Source organism: Chenopodium album, chromosome 25 (genome assembly GCF_948465745.1).
Source record: "Chenopodium album chromosome 25, dcCheAlbu1.1, whole genome shotgun sequence".
Taxonomy (NCBI): domain Eukaryota; kingdom Viridiplantae; phylum Streptophyta; class Magnoliopsida; order Caryophyllales; family Amaranthaceae; genus Chenopodium; species Chenopodium album.
Window position 1 is genome coordinate 4,810,209 of NC_137858.1, and position 26,827 is coordinate 4,837,035.

At 37.5% G+C, this 26,827-nt stretch overlaps 5 protein-coding genes across 6 annotated transcripts; 4 read left to right on the forward strand and 1 right to left on the reverse strand.

Annotated features, from left to right (window-relative positions):
• Nucleotides 1-5,957: 5,957 nt before the first annotated feature.
• LOC145615266 (uncharacterized) lies at nt 5,958-7,954 on the forward strand. The gene is made up of 2 exons (XM_081670330.1): nt 5,958-7,259; nt 7,375-7,954. Exons 1-2 carry the CDS (start codon nt 6,032-6,034, stop codon nt 7,851-7,853), a joined length of 1,707 nt encoding a protein of 568 aa, XP_081526456.1. The 5' UTR covers nt 5,958-6,031; the 3' UTR covers nt 7,854-7,954.
• A 613-nt stretch (nt 7,955-8,567) lies between these two features.
• Nucleotides 8,568-10,612, forward strand: LOC145613057 (uncharacterized). Its single transcript, XM_081668117.1, has 2 exons — nt 8,568-9,948; nt 10,052-10,612. Exons 1-2 carry the CDS (start codon nt 8,568-8,570, stop codon nt 10,525-10,527), a joined length of 1,857 nt encoding a protein of 618 aa, XP_081524243.1. The 3' UTR covers nt 10,528-10,612.
• A 617-nt stretch (nt 10,613-11,229) lies between these two features.
• LOC145613336 (uncharacterized) lies at nt 11,230-14,531 on the forward strand. The gene is made up of 2 exons (XM_081668421.1): nt 11,230-13,844; nt 13,999-14,531. Exons 1-2 carry the CDS (start codon nt 11,306-11,308, stop codon nt 14,304-14,306), a joined length of 2,847 nt encoding a protein of 948 aa, XP_081524547.1. The 5' UTR covers nt 11,230-11,305; the 3' UTR covers nt 14,307-14,531.
• Nucleotides 14,532-14,743: 212 nt separating this feature from the next.
• LOC145613337 (dihydrolipoyllysine-residue acetyltransferase component 5 of pyruvate dehydrogenase complex, chloroplastic-like) lies at nt 14,744-19,188 on the reverse strand. Its single transcript, XM_081668422.1, has 5 exons — nt 18,212-19,188; nt 17,629-17,820; nt 17,407-17,494; nt 15,400-15,470; nt 14,744-15,286 (listed from the first exon to the last, which is right to left on the reverse strand). Exons 1-5 carry the CDS (start codon nt 19,058-19,060, stop codon nt 15,098-15,100), a joined length of 1,389 nt encoding a protein of 462 aa, XP_081524548.1. The 5' UTR covers nt 19,061-19,188; the 3' UTR covers nt 14,744-15,097.
• A 956-nt stretch (nt 19,189-20,144) lies between these two features.
• LOC145614611 (uncharacterized) lies at nt 20,145-26,129 on the forward strand. 2 transcript variants are annotated; one of them, XM_081669675.1, is made up of 8 exons: nt 20,145-20,516; nt 22,542-22,712; nt 23,351-23,585; nt 24,510-24,732; nt 24,828-25,014; nt 25,169-25,298; nt 25,684-25,852; nt 25,938-26,129. In XM_081669675.1, the coding sequence occupies exons 1-5, from the start codon at nt 20,205-20,207 to the stop codon at nt 24,928-24,930; spliced, it is 1,044 nt and encodes a 347-aa protein (XP_081525801.1). In that variant the 5' UTR covers nt 20,145-20,204; the 3' UTR covers nt 24,931-25,014; nt 25,169-25,298; nt 25,684-25,852; nt 25,938-26,129. The 2 variants fall into 2 exon arrangements, with proteins under 2 accessions (XP_081525801.1, XP_081525800.1); XM_081669674.1 differs by having other exon boundaries at nt 25,684-26,129.
• The last annotated feature ends 698 nt before the right edge of the window (nt 26,130-26,827 follow it).

Here is a 26,827-nt window from a genome sequence, read left to right on the forward strand (position 1 = left end):
GTCTTAATGTTACGTTCAAATTGAGTTTGGACTATCTTATGAAAAGATTGAAACAAGTGTTTTACTTGTGATTTTTTAGCAATAGGATAGGTCCACAAAAATTTACTGTAATCATCAAGAAATAATAGATAATAGCAATCACCGGAAGAACTAGGAATAGGAGAAGTCCAAAGATCACTATGAATAATATCAAATGGAAAAGTAGTGTGCGACATAGAATCATTAAAAGGAAATTTAGAAAGTTTTCCAAGTGGGCAAGAAGCACAAAAAGAATTACAAGCCTTATTACAATCAATAAATTTTTGACTACTTAAAGATCTAAGTACGACATCTCCGGGGTGACTTAGACGCCTATGCCAAAGATCAGAGGAAAGAGCAGTGAAATTTGAATGATTGACCGAAGATTTGGCTTGATTGGTTGGAAATAGAGGATATAAGTCACCGGTACTGTCACATCTCATTAGTTTGGCCCCCGTCTGTAAATCATACACAGGAAAAGCCATAAGGATCAAAGGCAATTGAAACCATATTATCGGTGGTAAATTTACGGATTGATATTAGGTTCTTTATTAATTTAGGAGCATGTAACATATTGTTTAGGGTAAAGGGAGGGTATGGGGAGGGCAAAGTAGCACTACCATGACCAATAATCGGTATTAAATCACCACTTCCAAGAACAATATGACAATTATTAATGCTCGAATTAATATAAGAGGAAAGAATACCTTGATCCGCGGTCATATGAGCCGTGGCACCAGTGTCCATGCATGTAATAATTGCTATCCGGTTTCCCCAAGTTTGCAAGCATGTGCATGGCTGCCTCAATGTCGGTTGGAGATGGGTTCATAGCACTGTAGGCCTGAGGATGTTGGCCCAATATGCCCGGCCCACCTGGCCGAGAACTAGCAGAAGAGGAAGCAGCAGGTTTTGGAGTCCAAGAGGCCGCAGGATATGGACATGGGGGGTTGGGCCATTGAGCAAGCCACAGATTCCAGGAGCTGGGCCAGAATGGTGGACCTTGCTGTTGGGCTTGATGAGATTGGGCTTGACCATTTGAATTGCATGGTTTGGCAGAATTCTTGGAATTTTGCTTCTTCGATTTGCTATTCTTTGAGGGAGGTCGTGAAGCAGAGGAGTGCACCGAGGATTCGGAGGACTGGTTGCTGCCGGCAGTGGAGACAAGGGTCGTCGGTGGTCGGCTGGTGGTTCTCTCTGGCTAACCGGTTTTTAATTGTTCTTTCAGCCAATTTGAGCCGAGAACGGCAGCTTTCAAAGGAGGGCAGAGGCTCTTGATTGTGGATGTAATAATCCACGGTACCGGCATAAGCTTCAGGGAGACCGGCGGTCATCTTCAAAATAAGACGGGTATCGGGAATCGGGGCATCAACATCCGCAAGACGATCAGCGAGGGACTTGATGTGATTGCAATAACCGTCGATTGAAGAAAAATTCTCGAAATCAAGGTCAGCAAGTTCTTGTTCGAGGTGAGATGCGCGGGATGCTTTGTTGTCCTGGAACATGGACTCAAGACGAGCCCAAGCACCCTGAGCAGTGTCGTCCTTGAGAAGGATGGCAGTAAGGAGGTCATGGGAGATGGATCCGTAAATCCAATTAAGAACAGCCGCGTCCAAGCGTCTCCAGAAAGCAGGGTCGGCCTTCTTGGATGCCTCATAGGCTGCTAGCTCCGTGGCCTCCGTAGGAGGGATAATGTGAGGAAGATGATCATGAACCCTACAAAGCACTTTGAAAAGTGCAGCCCAAGAATGATACATACCATGGCTGTCCAAGGTAATGGGAATAAGAGATTTCACATTTGTTGTGGTCAAGGCAGGATGATACTTGGTGGTTTCAGTCATGGTGAGTATGAGCAGCGGAAGAAGAGAGGTGAGAAAGGTGGGCCGTTTGTGAGGGTGAAGAGAAGGCTAGGATCGATAACCCTAATCTGATACCATGAAAGTAATTTGATCGTTGCCTTTGCATTGATAAACTTTGAGTATAAATACACATATACAAGAGTAATCTACGGAAACTAACTAGCTACAAATAAGGCTAGGATAAATACAATTACCAAACTAATTATATACAAAGTCAACTGAATATATTTGCATATATTCTAACAGGGAGACCGAAAATAAATTGTTTGGAAGGAGTTAGGAAGGATATGAGGTATATGGTTTGTATGAGGATGAAGCATTAGACCGTAAGAGATGGAGGAGAAAGATTTATGTCAACGACTACACGCAATAATCAAATTTGGTTCATGTTAGCTGACTCCACTTATGGTCTTATGGGATTAAGACTTTGATTGATTGCCATTGTTATGGAAGAAAAATAATTTGAATTTGACCGAGTATATTTTTTGTTTCCATTGAAAATCTTTGAATGGAGACATATGATATATAATTTTCCATGGAATTAATTGATGTAATTATGATATACTAATCTGAATTGATGGAGGGATTTGAAAAATCGTAGAAATTTATATGGAATTTTGAATAAAGAGAGGAAAATAACAGACGTGATTAAAAAAAAAAAAAAAAAAAAAAAACTAAGAATAGGAAGAAAAAAAAAATCCTTTAAAATTGGAGCCCTGTGCAAGGGGCTTGCTCTTCTACGAATCTAGCTTTGTTCGTTGAGTGCGCGAAGTGCAAAGAAGGCAGGCGTTTGAGATGTGGGGCTGCGTCGTTGGTGGTGGGTTTGTGGTGAGTGATCGAGTGGTGACAAGGACGGAGGTGGTGGTGAGTCAATGTTTGGTGTGATGAGTTGCAGTTTTTTGGGAAAGGGGAGCGGGGAGGTGGGGGAAGGGGAGGGAGTGGTGCCATGGTGGACTATGTGGTGGCTAGTGGTCTTGGTGGGGATCCAGGGAGGGAAGGGGGATGAGGGAATGGAGAAAGAGTTTTTTTTTTTATTTTTTTTATTATATACAACTTTATTTATTTTTTAAACTAAACTAATTTTATGTTGTTACATGTTTTTTTTTTGACGGAATGTTGTTACATGTTTAATAACTTGTAATATTAGGTTGAGCGACTGGTTAAATTAGGACTTGAGATTGGCGGATAAGGTATAAATTTCAGATTAATATAATATATAATCTAAAGTTGTAATTAATATTGGCGTATAAAACAGAGTTGAGAATAATCGTGACAAGTTTTCTTAAATATTAGTCAGTAAAATAAGTAAAGCAAGTATTTTAAGTCAATTCAAACACGTCAATACTGTTCTGCCAATCTGCTTACTTTTCCCCTCATCTTCCTTGTTCTCCTGTCAGGATATAACGCCATTATTGTGACAATCAATTAAACAAACACGTACTTAAAAAATGGGCATCACTACCATAAACTACTTGTCGATTTTGTTTGTGTTTCTTTTTTGGAGTATGTTAGTGTTCTCTCAACAATCTTCAACTCAGAAATCAATCATGCTCAACCTCCTTCAACTTATACAAGATCAACAATATTATGATGGTAATTATTATCCCATCCAATGGAATGCAAGCACAAACCCATGTACATGGGATGGTGTGATATGCACCAACAACTCTGTTACACAACTCCATCTCTTCTTCTCCTATGGACTACCTAACTCAAGTTTCTTATCTGTTGCATGCCAAATTCAATCACTCGAGGTTCTCGATGTTTCCTACAGCCATCTATATTCAATCCCAGATGAATTTATCACCATTTGTGGTAAACTTCCAAGGCTGAAATCCGTAAATTTTTGTGGGAATTCTATTGATGGTAATCTACCTTCTTTCAATGAAGGTGGTTTTACCAGCTTAAGGTCACTGGACTTGTCGGATAATTCATTGAATGGAAGCATTGGACCCAAGTTAGACTTTGGTCGTCTCAGCTCTCTTAATTTGTCCTACAATAATCTGTCTGGACCAATTCCAACCACGATGCAAAAATTCGGATTTGATGCTTTCGTTGGGAATAGTTACCTCTGTGGGTATCCATTAAACAGCTGCGGCGTTGCAGGAGGAGGAAATGACTCTTCCATTCAAGATGAAAAGAGAGGCAAAGATAGTTTTTATATAGGGTTGTACGTGAGTATAGGGCTTGGATTCTATTTCGGTTTTTGGGGAGTCTGTGGTACTCTCGCATTAAAACATTCTTGGAGACGTGCCTTCTTCAACTTTGTTGATAGAGCATGTAACAGAATATATGTCACTGTACTTATTTGTATCGCCAAATTTCAGAGGAAATTTCAGACTTAAAATTGTACTCGTAGTCTGTAGTTTCTCATCATTTTGGATTGAATATATAATTACGTATGTTTAAGTGGTCTTAGATAAAATAAAACAAAATTTCCTGGGATAGATGGTCTTTGGGTTGTTTCTGTTTCTGATTTTGTTGTAGGATTACTGCGTTATAATTAATTAACGAGATAATTGCTTATTACTCTCTTATATGCTGTACATACCTTTTTTTTCCCCTGAAAATCATGCAGAGTGCAAAATTGGAAGAAAAATGTGTATAATATGTCCTCCTCTAGATCTCTAGTCCCCTATGCTACAACAACAATCTGCTTTCTTAGTTTCTCACAGATCCTAAAGAAGGGTCCAGTAATAATTTCCCTACCATACGACCCTTACCAGATGAAAGGAGAAAGATAAAAATGGGGGTGGGGGATTTAAGGGAGCCCCACTCACAAAAACCGCAACTAGTAGGATTCAAACTCATTCTTACCACTACGTCAAATATTACTTGTATTCATAAAGCTACTACGTAGTAATTTATCATAAAATAGGTGGTATATAAAACTAAATCTTATACTTCGTACAATGTACAAAGTATATATATACGTACATGCATGTGATGTTACTATCAGATGGGGGCATGCAGTTACAAAATACTAATCAACGTGGAAAATGGTTTAGGAAAAGATAGATAGTCTAAATGTAATGTAGCACAATTCAGTCAATGCAACTTTAACAGGGAAAATCCAAGTCTTTGCCTGATTTTTCCAAGTCAATTCAACTTTTCAAACACGCCAATACTCTTGTCTTCACCTTCTTTCTTCCTCCCTTCTTTCACTCCTAACTCTGTTTTGCTCCTCTGTTCTAATTCTTCTTTCTTCATTCTTAATTCCTCACTTCAAACTCAACATTTTTATTCAACATGAAAATTGACAGCTTCACTTTCTTCTTCTTGTTCTTCTTTCTTTTCTTGAATTCGGTTTCTGCACAGCTATCTCCTACGCAGAAATCGTCCATGATCAACCTCTCCGACCACCTTCACAGCCAAGTGTCCTCTTTCTCATGGGATACTAGCAAAGAACCGTGTACATGGACCGGTGTGGCATGCAATAACCTCAACAGCTCTGTTGTCAAAATCTCTCTCTCTAGCTTGAAACTCACCAATTCTAGTTTCTTACCTATTGCATGCCAGATTTCATCTTTGGAGGTTCTTGATGTTTCCAAAAACCTCTTTTATTGTCTTTCGATTTTCGACTCCTAGCACTACTTAGAGCCTGTTCACATCTACTGAACTCAGCTGAACTGAACTGAACTGACTGGAGCTGAACTAAACTGAACTGAGCTGAACTGAATATTTTATGTCAGAGGGAAATTAAGAGCTGAACTGAACTGAACTGAACTGATTGAACTGAACTGATTAGAGCTGAACTGAACTGAACTGAATTGAAATTAAGTAAATGTGAACAGGCCCTTAGAGGTGCCAATTCGATTATCCTCTAGTATTGGTGCAACTACTCAAAAAACCACTTGTCAAAAATAACTACTCGTACAAGAAACCAGGAGTGTGGATATACAGATACACTAGTCTACTACGAGTATACTAGAAGATATAATGAGAATACAATACATGAGCCCAAGTATAAGATTTTTCAAAGTATGTTTCTCATTTATTTCAAGTCAATCCAAGTCAATTCATCCTTTAAAACACGGCAATACTGTTAGTTCATTCGTTCTGCCTTTGCTTATCTTCATTCATCTCCCTTTTCTCAGTCTCAATATTTTTTATATAACGCCATTGTCACAGTCGATGAAACAAACACGTAGTTGAAAATGGGCATTGCCATGAACTACTCGTCGCTTTTGTTTGTGTTTCTTTTGTGGAGTATGTTAGTGTTTTCTCAACAATCTTCAACTCAGAAATCAGTCATGCTCAACCTCTTTCACTTTCTCCATAATCCACAAAATTATGCTTCTGTTTATTATTATAACTCTCCCAAATGGAATGCAAGCACAAACCCATGTAGGTGGGAAGGTGTGATATGCACCAACAACTCTGTTACCCAACTCGATCTCACCTACTACAACTACTACATCAGAAATTCAAGTGTTATATCAATTGCATGCCAAATTCAATCACTGCAAGTTCTTGATGTTTCCGACAACTATCTACATTCAATCCCAGATGATTTTTTAACCATATGTGGCAAACTTCCAAGGCTGAAATCAGTAAATTTTAGTCTGAATTCTATTTCTGGAAATTTACCTTTCAATAAAGGTGGTTTTACCAGCTTAGAGTCCCTCGACTTGTCTGATAATGCACTGAATGGAAGCATTGAAGCGCAGTTTGATGGGTTGGTGGCCCTCAAAAGCTTGAACCTTAGAAATAATCTATTGACCGGGTCAATTCCTAGCAATCTTATTGGAAATTTGAAGGGGTTACAAGAAGTTGATTTGTCATACAATAATTTTCAAGGCAGAATTCAAGAGCAGTTTGTTAATTGCAACAACCTGAGATATCTTGATCTCTCTTACAATGAGTTGACAGGTACGATCCCTGCTGATCTTGGTTTGTGTCAGGAGTTGTTGTCTTTAAACTTGGCGGAAAACAGGTTATCTGGTCAACTGCCAAAAGAATTGGGTGATCTGAAGCAGCTTCAAGTGTTGAATCTTGAGTTCAATGGCTTTGTTGGTAACAAATTAAGTGGTTTAATGATCCCTCCTTTTATTGTAAACTTGACTAACCTTAAAAATCTAGATTTTTCAGACAACAATTTAAGTGGTTCAATCCCTCCTATTATCTTTAACTTGACTAACCTTGAAAACCTGGATTTGTCAAACAATAATTTTAATGGTTCAATCTCCCCTTCTATCTCAAACTTGACTAACCTTGGATATCTAGATTTGTCAGGCAACGAGTTAAGTGGTTTAATACCCACAAAAATTGGTAACTTACATTCTTTGATTGAACTTCACTTGAGCAATAATCTTCTCGTTGGAAAAATTCCTCTCATGCCCCAAAAATTACAGATTCTGGACCTCTCCTCCAACAAACTTTCAGGTAATAACATCTCAACATAATTTATATTGGATTTCCTGCTATGCCACCTTTAGTGCTTGTTAATGTCTACTACAACCTTTTATATTCATGAATTTAACTGGGTTGTTTATTTCAGGCAATATTCCAGATACCCTTAAAGGCATGTCACAGCTCTCAAATTTGAACTTAGCAAGCAACGCATTGTCAGGGGATATACCCTCTCAACTCGGGTTTGGTCGTCTCAGCTATCTTGATTTGTCCAACAACAACCTATCTGGACCAATCCCAATTACGATACAAATATTTGGATATAATCGTTTTGCCGGGAACGCTAACCTCTGTGGGTATCCAGTAACAAACAGCTGTGACATTGCGGAAGGAGAAGATGACCCATCCATACAAGAAGAAAATGAAGGCAAAGATAACTTTTATATAGGTCTGTACGTGAGTATAGGGATTGGATTCTACCTTGGATTTTGGGGAGTTTTTGGCACTCTCGTATTAAAACATTCTTGGAGATATGCCTTTTTCAACTTCATTGACACCGTTTATAACAGAATCTATGTAACTATAGCTATTTATGTCGCCAGATTTCAGAGGAATTCTCTGACATAAAATTGTAGTCTGTAGTTTCTCATCAGCTCTTCATTTTGGATGCAGCTACGTATGTTTTCGTGATTCATATTAATAATAATGTACCAACTTTTTATCGAGCTTGTTAAGTTTTATTTCCACCAAGTCTTGGACTAATGAAGAAGTAAATTTGACAGCATAGATGATCTTTGTTTCCTCTGTAATTTATGAGCTGATTTCGTGATTTTAACCAGTTCCCACTTACTTCCCAGATATTAGTTGAACATTTACTATTTCAGAGATCGATTTACGAAGTATATTTTTTTCTTGACCCGCTCCACATACTAATAATTTCATGGCCCGACCAATGTGGAACTCTTCAAAAGCGTGTAAATAATTACAATAATGATTTCAAAGTGTACAAATTTTGTAACTGCACCATACAAGAAGTAACCTCTGAAGTCTTTGCCCTTATACTTAAAAGTCAATCCAAGAATATTCAACGGTTCAACCTGTCAAATACGTCTACACATACTATTCTGCATGCCTTCTCTTTAATTTCCTCATCTGCATTCTCTCACTCTCACTGTATTAGCCATTGTCATTACTTGTTTTCTACCTACATACCACACACTTTTAAGTATGGAAACAAACATGAAAATATACGTCACCATAAATTTGTTCATTTTGATCTTGTATCTTTTCTCGAGTCCATTATTAGTTTTTTCTCATATATCTCCAACACAGAAATCTACCATGATTTCTCTATTCAAACTTCTCCCGGATGACAAACCCTTTATCAATTGGGAGCCTAGCACAGACCCATGTAGTTCATGGAGAGGTGTAACATGCACCAACAACTCTGTTACTCAACTCGATTTCTCTGAAATTTTTATCACCAATTCAAGTGTTATATCAGTTGCATGCCAAATTGAGTCACTACAAGTTCTTAATATTTCTCAATCATATCTAAGTTCAATCCCAGATGATTTTTTCTCAAGTTGTGGCAAACTTCCAAGTCTGAAATCGGTAAATTTCTCTCAAAACAAACTTTATGGTAATCTAGCATCTTTTAGAAATGGTGGTTTTGCCAACATAGAGTCCTTGGACATGTCTTCTAATTTACTGTATGGAAGCATTGGGAAGCATTTAAATGGATTGGTGGCTCTCAGAAGCTTGAAACTTAGCTCGAATAACTTGGCCGGGTCATTTCCTAGCAATCTTTTTGGAAATTTGAAGGGGTTACAAGAAGTTGATTTGTCATACAATTATTTCCAAGGCAGAATTCCAGCAGAGCAGTTTCCTCATTGCAACAACCTGAGGTATCTTGATCTCTCTTACAATAAGTTGACAGGTACGATCCCTGCTGAACTTGGTTTATGTCAGGAGTTGTTGTCTTTGAACTTGGCCAAAAACAGGTTATCTGGTGAACTGCCTGCAGAATTGGGTAATCTGAAGCAGCTTCAAGTGTTGAACCTTAAGATGAATAGCTTTGTTGGAAACATACCTCATGAATTCACACAGCTGTTTAGCTTGAACCGCCTAAGTATGAGCTGGAACTCGCTAAGTGGATTAATCCCACCTTTTATCTCAAACTTGAGTAACCTTGAAAACCTGGATTTGTCAAACAACAAATTAAGTGGTTCAATCCCTCCTATCTTTAACTTGACTAACCTTGAACACCTGGATTTGTCAAACAACAAGTTAAGTGGTTTAATCCCATCTTTTATCTTTAACTTGACTAACCTTAGAAACCTGGATTTGTCAAGCAACAAGTTAAGTGGTTTAATCCCTCATTTTATCTTTAACTTGAATAACCTTTTATACTTGGATTTGTCGAGCAACAATTTAAGTGGCTCAATTCCCTCTTCTATCTCAAACTTGCCAAACCTTGAACACTTAGATTTCTCAAACAACAATATAAGTGGTTTGATACCCAAAAACATTGGTAACTTGAATTCCCTTGTTGAAATCCAGTTAGGAAACAACTATCTTAGCGGAGATATTCCTCCCATGCCTCTAAATTCAGCATATGCTCTGAATCTCAGTAACAATCTTTTCCAAGGAAGAATCTCACCATCACTTTTTAAACAGAATTTTCTGAAATTATTGGATCTCTCCAACAACAGATTTTCTGGTAATATTCCAATCTTTTCTTTTACTGAAATGTCGTGTTCAATATTGTTGCTATTGCTGCATACATATCTTCTCTAACTCTCATAATCATCATACAACTTCAGGAACCATTCCAGCACCTATTGAAGACATGCAACTCACGTATTTGAACTTATCAGGCAACGAGCTGTCAGGGAACATCCCCTCAATGCTCGGGTCAGAGAGACTACTGAGTTACCTTGATTTGTCATATAATAATCTGTCTGGCCCGATTCCATCAACGCTGCAGAAATTCAAATTGAAAGCTTTTGTAGGCAATCTTGAGCTTTGTGGACAACCAGTTACAACCAGCTGCGGTATTGTGGAAGGAGGAGATAGCTCATCGAAAAGAAAAGAAGCTGAAAACAAACACTTCTATATAGGGTTGTACGTGAGTATGGGGCTTGGATTCTACTTTGGATTTTGGGGTGTCTGTGGTACTCTTGCATTAAAACATACTTGGAGATACGCCTTCTTCAACTTCATTGACAGCTTATATAACAGAATATATGTAACTATAGCTATTTATGTTGCCAGATTTCAGAGGAGGTCACTGACATAAATAAAGCAGTCCATTAATCTGTACTTTATCAGCTCTTCATCTTAGATGCAAGATGCAATTATGCAATAAAATTATGTTTCATTGATTTTCAGTGTACCACACCACCTACTTCGCTAGATTAAGTTTGGATATATGTATCCAATTTGCCTGGGGTAGATCAGTTTGACAGTTTGTTCATTAAATTTGTCACAGCATTGAGTGATCAGAGTTTCCCGTAAGCACGGACACATTCTACACTATAAAATATGTCAAAAGAAATGCATACAAATGGAAGAAAAATGGGTAGTCCAATATATCCTCCCCTGTGCCTTACCCGGCAGAAGGAGAAGGAACTTCAACCCCCTTCAATTATGGGTAAAAGAAACTAACATCCAGTTAAAAAATCGATAAAATAAGTTAAAAATTCATAAATACAGGAAGTAATCAGACTAATTCTTATACACCGTACAAAGTATATAAATACGTAAATGCATGTGATGTTACTATCAGATGGGGTCATGCAGTTACAAAATACTAATCAACGTGGAAAATGGTTTAGGAAAAGATAGATAGCCTAAATGTAATGTAGCACAATTCAGTCAATGCAACTTTAACAGGGAAAATCCAAGTCTTTGCCTGATTTTTCCAAGTCAATTCAACTTTTCAAACACGCCAATACTCTTGTCTTCTCCTTACCTCTTCTCCTTCTCTCACTCTTACCTCTGTCTTGCTCCTCTGTTCTGATTCTTCTTTCTTCATTCTTAATTCCTCCCTTCAAACACTAACATATTTATCCAACATGAAAATTGACAGCTTCACTTTCTTCTTCTTCTTCTTCTTTCTTTTCTTGAATTCGGTTTCTGCACAGCTATCTCCCACGCAGAAATCGTCCATGATCAACCTCTCCGACCACCTTCACAGCCAAGTGTCCTCTTTCTCATGGGATACTAGCAAAGACCCGTGTACATGGACCGGTGTGGCATGCAATAACCTCAACAGCTCTGTTGTCAAAATCTCTCTCTCTAGCTTGAAACTCACCAATTCCAGTTTCTTACCTATTGTATGCCAAATTTCATCTTTGGAGGTTCTTGATGTTTCCAAAAACCTCCTAAACTCAATCCCAGGTGAGTTTTTATCGAGCTGTGGCGATATTTCTACGCTTAAATCAGTTAATTTCAGCTGGAACAGAGTTTCTGGTTCTCTGCCTTCTTTTGAGAATGGCTTTACCAATTTAGAAGCCCTGGATTTATCTCAGAATTCGCTGAGTGGATCCATTGGGACGCAATTAAATGCGTTGGTGAGTCTCAAAAGCTTAAACCTTAGCTCAAATAGTTTCATTGGGTCCATTCCAACAAACTTCGGAGAAGTCAAGGGGTTAGAGCAACTTCAATTATCAGCCAACAAATTTCAAGGCACTATACCAGAAGAGCTTGCTGATTACAGAAATCTGACCGTTCTTGATCTTAGTTTGAACCAGCTCGACGGTATGATTCCTAATAGAATTCAGGAGCTCCCAAAGTTGGAAGTGCTAGTGTTATCGGGTAACAATCTAAGCGGGGAGGTCCCCGACATTTTTTCCAATAACACAAGACTACAGAGATTTGCAGCCAATCGGAACAGTTTTCATGGCAGTATACCATCTGGGATTACAAGGTTTTTGAAGAACTTGGACCTAAGTTATAATAACTTAGGTGGGTCAATACCAAATGATCTATTGTCACAACCAAACTTGCAGACAGTTGATCTCTCTTACAATAGGTTGATTGGAACGATACCTGGGAATGTTTCTTCAAGTTTGGTTAGGCTGAGATTGGGAGGCAATTTACTGCATGGAACAATTCTGCCAATCAATTTCAGTGATCTTCAGAGTTTGGTATATTTGGAGCTGGAAAACAACACCTTGAATGGAACAATACCTGTTGATCTTTGCTCATGTCACAAGTTAAGCTTGTTGAACTTGGCTGATAACAAACTGTCTGGGAATTTGCCAACAGAATTGCGGAATTTGAAGCAGCTTCAAGTTTTGAGTCTTCAGCTCAACAACTTTGTTGGCAATATTCCTAGTGAAATCACCCAGCTATCCAAGTTGACAAGCCTAAATATCAGCTGGAACTCGCTTAGCGGTCCAATCCCTCCTTCCATCTCAAACTTGGGAAAACTTGGATACCTGCATTTGCAGGAGAACAATTTCAGTGGTCCAATACCAGAAAACATTGGCAACTTGAATTCGCTGATTGAACTCCAGCTTGGGAAAAACCATCTCAGTGGGAAGATTCCTCCAATGCCCCGAAATTTACAGTATTCTCTGAACCTCAGCCACAATTTATTTGAAGGGCGAATCCCCGAAGCATCACTTGATCTGATGACTTCCGTGGAGATTTTGGATCTCTCCAACAACAGATTTTCTGGTGAGATTCCAGACTTTCTAACTAGAATGGTGAGCTTAACATGGTTGTTACTTGACAATAACAATCTCTCTGGAGTTATTCCAAAATTTCGTAACACTGTCATTGTAGATACCATAGGAAATTCAGGTCTTTCTTATCCACCACCAGATAGGCCAAACACCAACCACCAGAAAATGTCAATTGCTGTCAAAATTGCAGTGGTAGTTAGTGCAGCTCTCTTTGGTGGTTTGATCGCGATTCTTGGGGTTTTTCTCTCAATGCGACTACTTTACAAGGTTCATGATATAGATGTTCAGTCAAGACAACCGGATCTTCCTGTCCCTCTGGCTATAGAAAGTCACATCTTGACAACCAACAGCACCCATAAATCAAACATTGATTTTACTAAAGCCATGGAAGCAGTATCAAACCCATTAAATCTTGTCTTGAAGACCAAATTTTCGACCTACTACAAAGCAGTCATGCCCTCAGGAGTAAGCTATTTTGTCAAGAAACTCAACTGCACCGACAGGATTTTCCAACCGAGCAACCAGGGAAGCTTTGGGCAGGAGCTAGAGGCTCTAGGGAAGCTGAGCAGTTCAAACATCATGACTCCTCTAGCTTATACACTGGCTGCAGATAGTGCTTTTCTCATCTATGAAATGTCATTCAAAGGGACTTTGTTTGATTCCCTACATAGAAGTTCAGGAACTCTTTTAGATTGGGTGAGTAGGTGTAGTATAGCAGTCGGGGTGGCTCAAGGCCTGGCCTCTCTCCATGGATGTTCGACCGGTCCAGTTCTGCTTTTTGACCTCTCAAGCAAAACTGTCTTGCTCAAGTCATCAAAGGAGCCGCAGATTGGAGATATCGAGCTTTGTAAGGTGATTGACCCCTCAAAGAGCGCTAGCAGCCTATCAGCCGTGGCAGGTTCTGTTGGCTACATCCCACCAGGTATGAAATCTATATATTATTCAGTCTTTCCATCTTAAATTACCTAGGTTATGCATTTTTTTTTTTTTTTGCTTTAATATGTTTTTAATTGGACTTTACTTTCTGTTTTGGTTGATTTCCTAAAATTCAAACTGTAACTTTCTCGGGTTTACAGAATATGCTTACACAATGCGGGTGACACTGGCGGGAAATGTCTACAGCTTTGGGGTGATTCTGCTAGAGCTTCTAACAGGAAAGCAAGCAGTTAGTGAGGGGACAGAATTGGCTAAGTGGGTTCTCAGAAATTCAACACAGCCACAAAAATGGGATCGGATTCTCGACTTCAGAGTCAGTCGGACATCACCATCAGTAAGAAGCCAGATGCTAGCAGTACTAAAAATTGCTCTGGCTTGCATTAACGCCTCATCAGAGGCAAGGCCAAAGATGAAGAGTGTGCTAAGGATGCTGTTGAATGCAAGATGACCACAGCCTAGAAGAAGATGGGTTAATAACTATAGAATGTCAATTTTGAATTAGCCAAGAAATTAAGACGGCCTTGGTAATGGCTTTTAAAATATACGTAGCTATCTGTACGCATCTATCACCAAATTCTTTTTAATGTGTTTTTTAGAAATGAAAGGATAAACAGAAATCCCTATCACAGCAATAAGAACTGCTTCATATATGCAATGAATTCTCTTTAACAGATGATCATATATTGTTTGCAGAATATTCTTCATTTAAACAGTAGATCATAAGATACATACTCAGCAAAAAATGTACCAGATACTTCAAAAACCACAGGCGCAAAAAGTGGAACAGGGTATTTAACGAGTCTTGTTAATATATAGAAGCACATTTTGCAATCTGTAACAACATTACTTGCTGACAAAAAAGGAATTTCAATGGGAAGTAGGAACTTTTGAATCAAGGTAGCCATTATATTAGACATTATTTGTCAATAGTTCCTATGGTTAAATATCACAAATAGTGCTAGAACTATAAAAAGACAATGATACATGAAACAGATTTGACAATGATGGTGGACAAACAACAATCCAGACGTCTCAGGATTCATAGGAGACCAGCAGTGGAGAAAAACACAAGACAGGGAATTTTTTCAAAAAAAATTCCAGCAGTAATCCAGTAATAAGCTTATAATGTATACTAAAATCTCCACATGGGTTACCAGCACTTGTAATTTGGGAAGCATCATTTGAGGAATGAATATCTCAACACTTGGAAGTTATGTATTAAATTCAGAAGGGAGTAAACTATAGTGTCAGATCCTTAGGATCCTCAATAATTTGAGCTAGAGTTTGCAAGAAAGCAGCAAGATCAGCACCATATATAACACGATGATCAGCAGTAACATTCACCTGCATCTGGTTCTTCATGCCTATTCGACCATCTTTACTGGCAACGACATTTGGTTGAGATGCACCAACAGCCATTATTGCTCCCTGGAATATTAAGTTCACAAATGAAAATTCAATCAGTTCTGCTTCCAATGTTAAACCTTTGAGATAAATGTATTATTTTATTTAAAAAAGGGCATCCATTTCAAAGAACTTACAGTTCCGGGTGGAAGAATAGCATCGAAGCGGTCCACACCAAACATTCCAAGATTAGATAAAGTGAAAGTACCTGAGTAAATTACCAGTATCACAATGAGAATCTCAAGATTACAAGAATAATAAATTTCTCAGATGCTTGGATATACAAGATGTACATTGTACATTAAAGACATAGATTACTGCAATCTGCAAAGCAAAGAGAGAAAAAAAAAAAAAAAAAAAAAAAAAACACTTTCATAAATGTCCTGAAATAGCAAAGAGCCTAGCCTCGAGTCCACTATGAAACTACAATGCTTTCTAAATACCTGGATCATCAAATGCCAATTGACCACCAAATTCCACCATACAAATTCAAACTTGCACCACTTGAGAAATGAAGTTCAAGACATGTGTAAGAAAACGAAATCTGAATTTACTACTCTAAAGTGTATTTGATAACACCATCCACTCCAAAGGAGAATAAATAATCTATTGAATGCTTACCAATCCCTTTTTATCTGCATGTTCAACTTGTTCATACATTATCATTATCACATTGCAGCTTCATGAAAAAAAAGGGGAAAAGATGGGCTTCAGAATTTTAGAGAACAATGTTTTAAAAATTTAGATACTATCATCCACTCCAAAGGAGAATAAATAATCTATTGAATGCTTACCAATCCCTTTTTATCTGCATGTTCAACTTGTTCATACATTATCATTATCACATTGCAGCTTCATGAAAAAAAAGGGGAAAAGATGGGCTTCAGAATTTTAGAGAACAATGTTTTAAAAATTTAGATACTATCTTATACAACATGACCCCCCAAGCAACAAGTAGGCCTCCCAATGCTTGAATGAGATGCCTCTGGACCAAGTCGGCCTCCCGAGGCCCTTTGGAGTCCCCAAGAAACACCTCGATGTATAATCTTGTAGGGTCAAAAACTATTCTCTAGAAGCCAAAATTGAAGGATATAATACACACTATCCGACCAATTATTGAATCATAGGGCATACATATGAAGCCACATATTGTTAATTTGAACCATGTACGTTCATTAGTTGGTCAATAAAGGCCCAAGGTGACCTTTTGGCTTTTGCCAATGTTTAGAGGTGTCCAATAAAACGGCCATAATTATTGTTTGAAGGCAAAGTAGATGGTTTATTCTGGATCCCAAAAAGTCCAAATTTGTCCCAAAACAATCCACAATTTTGACCAATTTCAGGGTTTCGGTATCGAATAGTTTCGGGATCATAGGGGATGCCATCTGGAGATCATATAATGTTGTTTGAAACCTATAGTCTTGTGGTGAATTTGTATTGATGAATAGGGCGTAAGCTTTAAACTACTAAATTGGCCGTTTAAAGGCAAAGCGGATGGTTCTAACCACCCAAATGGACTACATGGGTGTTGTGGTGTCTATGAGAGCAACCCCAACACGTTTCCTCTACGGGTCCGAAATAGTCTAAAATTGTCCAAAATTGAAGGCTATAACCCACGCTTCCGAGACAAGTTTGGGCAATTTTTCCAAAATTGAACTGAATGTGTGGGGTGTTCCTTGGGGTCATATAAGTTGGTTTGCAACCATAAGAGTCCTATGAATAGGTCTATAAAGTCCTAGGAATGAGTTTGTTTTGGTATTGTGATAAGTTTGGTATTTTGTTGCATTGGCAGTGAGTAGCCAGAAAAGATGGTTTGTTATACAAGTATACGATCTTCATTGGTGTTTTTTTATTATTCCGAAACTCATTATTACAAATGAGGGATGTCACACAATCCAATCAAAAACAAAATTAAAACTGCTGACCAAATTTCTTGCCTAATTGGCTAATCATGTCGTCCAAATCATCTGGTAGACTACATGCAGAGTAATGTGACCCTCTCATAGTCTCATCAAGAAATACAATCTTGGGAAAATATAACAGATTGTCAACAATAGAGTAATAGACCCTAAATTCATTTGTTCAAAAGGGGATGCATTATAAGAAGACTGCTAGACTGTGTGCAGAGTAATGTGACCGAGTACCTGTACTATATTCTTGAGGTTGCAACTGCTTGGCCCGAGCCTTGTCAACCAACTCCTTCCACTTTCTTGAAAGTGTGTAGATATCAACCTATGAAAAAAATTTACAAAAACAATTAGATACATTGACAGTTTCAACAAAACTGCTAATTAAATTAGTAACTAGCAAAACTATCACCACCCTTCAACCAAAAATAAAATAGTAATGATGATCAGGAATTGAACCTTATCAGCATCTTGGAGCACTGGGGTAAGCAATCCACCATCCATCGCCACAGCAACCGCAATATTAATATGGCTATTGTAAGTAAAACTTTTTCCATCTCTACAGCTTGAATTCACCACAGGATGCTTAACTAATGCCAAAGCTGTAGCCTTTGCTAACAATGCCGTCATTGTCACCCCCTTCGACTTCAACTAATCATTCATTCATTCATATAAAAAACAAACATTCAGTGATTCACTCCCCACTGATCAATCAATTAAACCAAGGATTATTCAGGTTAAAATACCAAAACAGTGATCACACCATCTTATTTATGGTCTTTAGAATTAACATAAAGAGAACAATTCATCCCATAATTCAGTCAATTAATTATCTTCAAACTAAACATAACATCTGATCAAAGCTTATTATTCCTCTAGTCAATCAACTAAACATATAATTTGTTCCACTAACAATCAAAATGACATTTGCAATATTTTCAAGCTGTAATTCATTCAATACCAATCATTCCATTAAGATTAAAACATCAAACTAAAACCTAACAATAAAATTAATCAAATTATGATCAAATTGAAAACTAACCTTCTTGTACAAAGCATCAAGAGCATCAGTAGTAATAGTATACCCAACCCTAAATGTAGGCACACCAAGACTCTCCACCATATTCCTACTCACAGCATTCTGCATTGTCGTAAACGGCACCGTTTTCCCTAACTCCACCGTCTTCGCCACCGGAGCATCCTTCGAAACAACCTTCTCAGCTGCAGCCGCCGCCGCCGCCTCGACATCCTTAGCAACAATCCTCCCTTGCGGCCCACTCCCAACCACACTCCTCAAATCAACCCCTAATTCCTTCCCCAATTTCTTCGCATACGGCGACGCCACCACTCTCTTCCCTCCCTCCGACGCCGGATGAGTCGAAACACTCAATCCTCCCTCCTTCACCACCGGAGCTTTGACACTCTCCCTAATTTCCACTACCGGAGCTCCGCTTGATGGCGGAGACTCCGAAGAACTAGAAGCAGGAGGAGAAGCATTCGTAGCCTTAGCAATGGCATCAGCGATTTCGGCTTCGGACTCAGCAAGAAGAGCAATGGCGGACCCAACAGGAGCAGAAGACCCTTCATCAACAATAATCTTAGCGAGGAACCCATCATAGAAGGTTTCAACATCCATGTCAGCTTTATCAGATTCAACAACAACAACGGAATCGCCCTTTGAGAGCTTGTCGCCTTCAGATTTAATCCAAGAGACGATTTTGCCCTCAGTCATGGTGGAGGAGAGTGCAGGCATGAAGATTTCGCGGATTTTGGCCCGGATTCGGGTTGCGGGTCGGGTTGCGAGGAGGTGGGTGGGGTGACGTTGAGTGTGGCGGAGAGAATGGGATGATGGGAGGAATGTTGTGGTTTTGAGATTTAGGAGGTTCGCCATTGTTGAAAGCTCTGTAATTCTTACTCTGTTTTTTTTTAGTGTGATCAGAGAAGAGAGAGAAAGAGAATGAAGGGAGTGAAGAGAGTGTTGTAGTTGGTTTGACAGAGCCTCGATTACATCGAAGAGAAATAGCAGGGGAAAGAAGAGTTGAGCGAAAATTGAACTAACTTTCACCTGTTTTTGATCATTCTTGTTATTGCCGGAGCGAAAATCTTTTTTTTTGCAAATTGTGTTATTTTTCAATTAATTATACTTTGGTATATTAATGCTAATAAGTATGGAGTAATGAGTCATGTAAATATGTAATAAGTCGTTATAAATTTTAATTATAAGTTATGTGGATGTCAACTAGCTTAGTTGGTTAAAGTCTTGAAGGTAATACCTAAAACATGTGATTAAATCTCTGCTAGATTACTATTTGTAACTCTCTTTATACTTGGGAAACTTATAAATTTGTAGAATTTTAGGAAGTGTATGTGAATATGTCTATACGAGCATAACATATTAGGTGGTTAAGGTTTTGGCACAATTCATTCATTTGTGTTAGTCTTACAACATTAGGTGATTAAGGTTTTGACATGCAATTCATTCATATGTGTAATTCTACCTTTTGATGTTGATTTTGTAAAGAGTAAATTTTTTTTTTAGGGAAGTCTCAATTTGCGAGTTACTAATTTTGTAAAATTAGAATGTTTTGAACACACTTGGGCAAGTAGGAAGTGTTCAAGGTAAACATAAGACCTAGAAAGTTGATACATAGTCTATTATGAGTATTTGGAGAGCATATAAAGTTTGAGTTCCTAATTGATTTCTAGACATGAAAAGATTGTCTTGCACCAAATTACAAGATCAACATTCAAACTATAATCAAAATCAGTGAACCTGATTTCAAATCCAACCTTCTAGACTAACAATGATAGTTTTTACATAATAAATTTATTGACAATTGACAACAAAATATAAAGACGATTATGAATAAATTAAGTCAATCCAAACAACCTGATTGCCACCTCTAAATACGCTTAAAAAAAAACCGTCAGTCATTCGCACACCTCCCTTTGCCAACTGCCACCGGTAGTGCAAAGACTCCAAACTAAGACCAAAACCATCTTCTTCTTATCTTGTTAGCGGGCGAAGTGAGAAAATGTTGAGCATTGCAGCGCCCATCTTACACTTCCACACACCTCTCTCTTTCCCTCACAATAACAAATGGAGCACCAAATCACCATTGAAATACAAGAAACTCCAAGTATTTTCCTCAATTTCTTCAAATACCCAAACAATTGCTGAGAAGGTTTCTTCAATTCCTGAAAATTTAGCAAAAACTAAGGAAAGGGTATTCCTTTTGGATGTAAACCCTATTTGCTACAAGGGGAGTTCACCCAGTTTACAATCTTTTGCTCATTGGATTTCTCTCTTCTTTTCTGAAGTCAGCCTTAATCATCCTGTTATTGCTGTAATTTTTTCTATCCTAATCTCTTTGGTTGATTCTTCTGCTGTACTGATTTTGAGCTGAGATGAATATTTTGGAATTTTGATGTTTAAATATCAATGTTATGATAATAGGGTTGAGTTTGAGATTGTGGATATGAATTTCAATTTCAGAATTTTGGTAGAAAAGAGTTGAATTGATTGTTTTTTCAAGTTCATTTAATTGGTTAATGTACTTTCTTATGTAATCTTTGTTGCATATGAGTTTTGAGAATTATCAGATAATATGCTTCCCCAAAGAAATGTAGTGTGGCTGCTGAATTTAATAGGAAAGGCATGAATGAAGGATGATGGGAGAGTGCTAAGAATAATTTTTATCATTGAAGGGGAGTTGCTAGTTGAATTTGAGAGCTTTAGGTAGAAATTTCATTGAGTATGATTTTTATTGAAACCTAAAAAGTTGGTGTGCCTTAATATGTAATTTCCAAGTCCAATGCTCCTACTTTTGTTTGGGCCACGGCGGCCAGTGTTCCTATCGGAATTTGTGGGAAGTATGCACCAATGTTTTACGGAATACCCCTTTTTTTTTTTAATTTTTTTTTTTATGTTACTTGCATAATAGATTGTGTTTCAACCAGCATTGATCAATGCGCTCTTAAATTTGAAGGAAGGGAGTGGATATTTATTTTAAGCTTGTTTTTATAGATGAATATGATTCATGTAAGGTATATCTTGCTAAATTTGACTTTTGTTGCTAGACTAGATTGCTTTCATTTGTATAAATTTAAGCCAGTAGCTAAGCTGCTACGGCTTATGTAGAAGTGTAAGAAATAGAACAAGAATATGTTTACTATGAAATGTAAATTTCGTTGCCTATTAGTCTTATAATGTCTCCATCAAAGGATGGGTTATGCTACACGAGTCAATTTAATATTTCGATGGATGCTGTGTAAAAGTTCAGATTTATTTTGGATCTTGGTTCAAGAAACCTGGATTGTTGACTGTTAGTTGTATTGGATTCATTGGTTGCCTTAAATTCAAAATATGCCAATTGATGAAACATGTCCTTCTAACTTATAAAAGGGTTAGAGGTGAATGTAATCATTTGTTTGACTGAAATTTTCATATAGTTAGTTTAAGCATTAACTTACTTCCTCTATCTTACAATGTTTACTTAATAGTGCTCCTTTTTGGGATGTCAAATGATTTGCCCATCCACTTAATTTAGTTTCTCCAAAAGATGAAACTTTTTACTGATTGATTATATGCAAGGGAGCTTATAATTTTTATATTACTATCTATAGCAAAGAGTAATCATGGATTAAAAATTGTACATTCATGAATCTCAATGTCCCAATTTGGTGGTGTTTAACTGTATGATATGATTTTGTATGTCAACCGAACAATAGGCTGAGTTGTAAATGCTATGAAATATTGAAGAGAGACTGAAGTGAAGGATGGGCGAAATACAACTAAGAATAAAGTTTTACGGAGTTTTGTAGAAGAAAAGAGTTTTATTATCTTGGGGATGGTCTTATACAAAAAAGGTGGGCTTGAATATAAGGAAATGGGTATGCTACTTAGTACATGCTACTATGCTAGTAATTCTTTTAAGGTCAATTCTTCTGTAAATATAATCTTCAATATACTTTAGGCTGACTGTGAAGTATAAAAAAATCTTTGCTCACACTAAGATGATATCCTGAGGACCATTGTTCTACCAAGTATTGAACAAGGCTTCTATTGCGATGGATATTTTAGTACCATGTACATTGGACCAAGTATTGACTTTGTCATGCTGTACTCATTGTGCAACAATCGCTGCTGAGTAGGTGTTGCTGTAACACTTAAGAAGTGTTTTTCCTATGGTTATCTTTTATGAGACTGTGTATGTTTCAAAAGAAAGATAACAACTTGGCAGGGAAACAACGAATAGTTTGCATTGGAACTTGAAACACGTTTTTCCTGTGTAACAATATCTTTATTGATATGGTACTTTTTTATGTATAAGCTGTTGATTTTTACCTGGAAAAGATCTGTTCTTTGGTAGGTACTCGATGGGGAAGGAGGCCATGAACACCGCAAACAAATATTACCATCTTATAAAGCACACAGGCTCAAATATTTAAGGCGTATATATACTTCAAAGGGATTCGAACAGCTTTCAAATGGAAGGTCACTTAAACCTGTTGTAGATTTTCTGAAAGACTGTAATGTGCCGGTAAGGTGAAAATAGTATTCCTTTTACTTGTTTGTGCTGATTTTTCTGAATCTCTTATACGTTTGTAAAATTGTAACTTAAAGAATATCATAAAATAATATGTCGTTTCCTTAGTTTAAAGTTGCATCAATGCTCTCATGGCCAAAGAAAAACAAAGAAAAAGGAAATGGAATATAGAACAAAAATGAATGGTAACCGCCCTTGTTCTGATCTGATAAACCATATAGTTTGCTTAAGAATCTCAAGGACAGGACATCAATGTCTTCCTTTATCCCTGGCACTGTGACTCCTCTCAGTCCCCTTCTTTTGGGTGGGGGTTGTGTGTGTGTCTTAGGTGCCTAGGTGGTGGACTGATTGGTGATGGTGTGTAGCTTTTTTCCTTTTACTCCCTCTTCTATCTCTGCTGGTTTCAGCTAGACATAATTGAATATCTTAAAATAATAGTAGACTTCATATCTGTAAACAATAGAACTGAAGGATTAGTGTTGGATTTCTAAATGAGGTTGTACAGGGAACCAAGATTTCTGATCCTCGATGCCTATCATTGCTAGTTAAATTTAAACATTAATGTCATACAGATCTTGAAGCTTGAAGGTCAGGAAGCTTGCTAATTAAATTTAAACATTAATGTCATACAGGTCTTGAAGCTTGAAGGTCAGGAAGCAGATGATGTTATTGCTACCCTTGCTAGCCAAGTCTCGGATAGAGGAAAGAGGGTGGTCATTGCTTCACCTGATAAAGATTTCAAACAATTGATTTCAGAAAATGTGCAACTTGTTCAACCAGTGCCTGAGCTCGAAAGGTGGTCCTTTTATACACTGAAGCATTATATTGCTCAATATAGCTGTGACCCGCAGTCTGATCTAAGTCTACGTGAGCTTTCTGATCATCTTCCCTTTATCTTCAGTTAACATGTGCTATTTTCGCTGTCTTTGCAACTTATGACTTTCCTGCTATTGCTATCATTAAATGGCAAAGAACAAAAGGGTCTTGCATGCAAATATACCCATAGAGCCTTGCCCATGTGTAGGGTGTGTTCCTAAAAATACAGGATCCTTTCAACATGAGTATGGCCCAAAACTGTCATTTCCAGGAAGTCCCCTACTGTCAAAACAATCACCAATCCTATACATAACAGCAACAACAAGCTGAACCACTTACAAACTACATGAAGCAAATCAACAAAATGATGTAAAAACTTCTCACCAGGAATAGCCATGATTTCATGGTAGCATCTACTGTAGGGAATCTAGGGATCTTCATCAACCAAAAATGACTTTCTTGCATATTTTCCCTGTTTAATTTGCTATCTACTTTGCATTCTTTTTGCATTTGTTGAAGCTGTTATGAAGCTTGGGAGGAATGGTTAGAAGGCATTTGTCATCAAGTAGATTCTAAGGAGAAATGCTGTGATTATGATGCTAATCTGAACATTTAATTTTTCTAAGTTTGATATTTGCTTGCGTTAGGACATTAATATTGCAGAATAATCTACTATTGTACAGGGCAGGAGGACCAGGACACATGTTTCTATAATATTGTAGATGTATGTGAACTGAAATTTTAAAATATTTACCCTTACAGTAAAAAGAGCACTATTTAACTATCTAAAAGGAACACCGCTAGTAAATTTTTCTGAGTCTGTTGGTTTTTCTTTTTTTACTAAGTATACAATTTCAGAACTTGTTCACTTTAGATTTGATTGACACAAGTATAATCATCAATGTGAATTCCATCACAGATAAGTATTTTGAGGTTGGCTTACAAATATTTTCTGAAGGAGTTCCAATTTTGTAGGATGCATTATTGGTGATGAAGTTGATGGTGTTCCTGGAATCCAGAATCTGGTTTCAGGATTTGGTAGGAAGACTGCTCTTAAACTCATTAAAAAACATGGATCTCTGGAGAATTTATTGAATGCAGCTGCTGTGAGAACTGTTGGAAAGCAATATGTCCAAGAAGCCCTTACAAAATACACATTTGAGCTTAGAAGGAACTACCAAGTTCTTTCCTTGAGGAGGTGAGTTGACTCATGACAATACTATATAGTTGTGTATATCTTTTAATTGCTGTAGAAGTTAGATCTTAAAGATTGATCATGTGGCTTTATTCTAGGGACATTGATCTGCATTTTAAAGAAGAGTGGTTATCCAAAAGAGACACAACAAATGATTCGGTTTCCCTAGCAAGTCTGAATAACTTGTTGAGAGGAAGCTAAATCCTCAATTCTCAGATGTAGGATCCTGCTGATCAATATGGTAAACTCGAGTATGCAAGTATATGCTGTATATCCAAATTTAAGGTTTGTTTTATTCATTGTATTAGTGTATTCCCCCCCCCCCCCCCCCCAACTCCCAACACACCCACACATCCACACCCTTAAATTGAAGTGTTGATTAAATTTACCTATGTTGTAATTGCTTATGTTCTGTCACTAAAAAATTTGATTCCTGCAGGTGAGAGGGTGCTTGAGTAATTTATTGCTGTACCATTCTTGCCATCTGTTGGTGACAAGACCTGCTTGGGTAATCCAAATGAAAAAAGATGATGATTTCGATGATGGCATGAGAGAAGATAAACGGATCGGTAAGATCACAATCTTTTAACCTATATTTTGGCCTGCTAATGCAGTTGCAACTGGAGCTTAAAAGATCGTTATTACCTTCCGAGTAAATTTGATTGTTGCTCTATGTTACTACCACTATTTGTCACACCTCAAGTACCCATGATAGATCCTTGGCATTCCAACAAACGCATAGATTCATTTTAGACCAAAGGCAAAATTATGTGTTTGTGTTCTTACATTATCGATTTTAAAAAGCTGGCCCTTGCATGCTGTCCATTTTGCTTCATTTTCAACGTAATCAGAAATAAGAGATGGATAATATGTTTGTGCTCTCACCAGCCTTATTGATTCCTTCACTATCACGCTTTTGATGTGTATTTTTATTTTTCTTAATTGTCGCTGTAGGTGTCACCCGTTTTCCATTTATTGCTTAAAGCAAACAAGTAACAGCCAAAGATCAAGAAAATCTTTCGCAGCCCTCCTGTTTATGCGTCACTGCAACCGGTCTAATCCTGAACTCGTTGTCATATATCTGTTGCTTACTTCATTGGCTCGATATGTATCAAGCACAGGGGTATTGCTCTGTTTGCTCAAAGTTGTCTTTGTATATCCTATTTGGCATTTTCATTACTCGTTCAGCTGTCTTCTCTTTTGTGCAGTTGCGAAGTTGGAAATTTTTTGTGTGAGATTAGGATGGTGTAGTCGTGGAAAAATATGTGGTAAAGACGTTTGCATGCGGCTCCCGTGGACATCAGAATTTCGTCATTGCAAATGTCATATTTTGGGAGGGACTAGTCATATTATTCATTTTTGGGTCCATTGCTTTTACAAACATGTTTGTTAAGGCTTCATTTTCATCTTTTCATCTCTTATTGGATGGAATTTTGGACCTACCAATTTCTGGTTGAAGATACTTTAAGAATGGCAAGGAAAAAGATAGTACCCTGTGTGATAGTTATAGAATTACTTATCATTTTAGGCTAGTCTAGTCATGCATGGTTATAGATTGGGCGAAAGGTGTGACCACCCTACACGGATTTTAGGGTTAGCTGTTTTTTTGGTTTGGGGCTAAACAAGATAGATTTTGAACGAAACTTTGGAATTAGAATTTCGGAATTACTTGTATAAGTTAATTCATGGTTAATTCATTTCGACACTAAAGTAACCAGTAAACCAATATATACAATACTCGAATGTACTTGAAATCCATTATGAACTTACTAAGCTTAAAATGACTTGGCCGACTTGTTTGGCAAATCTATTGAATATTCAATTGAAAAGCTCTCTATTAAGCAAAAGTTCAAGATTAAGTTCAATATGTGGTCAGAATAACTTGACTTTTCACTTGTTTGAAGAGTTTTGTATCTAACTTTTCTCAAAGATTGGCTAATTAAACTAACATCGTACATGTGCTACTAGTTTCCCACCTAAGTTTGGCAATTGGCTGGGTATGCTGTAGATAATCAAAAAGTCCTTATTTTAGTCTCTAATTGGATTGAGATGACCTAAGCAAGGAGAAGATGCAACAACTAACAAACAGTACTTCGTA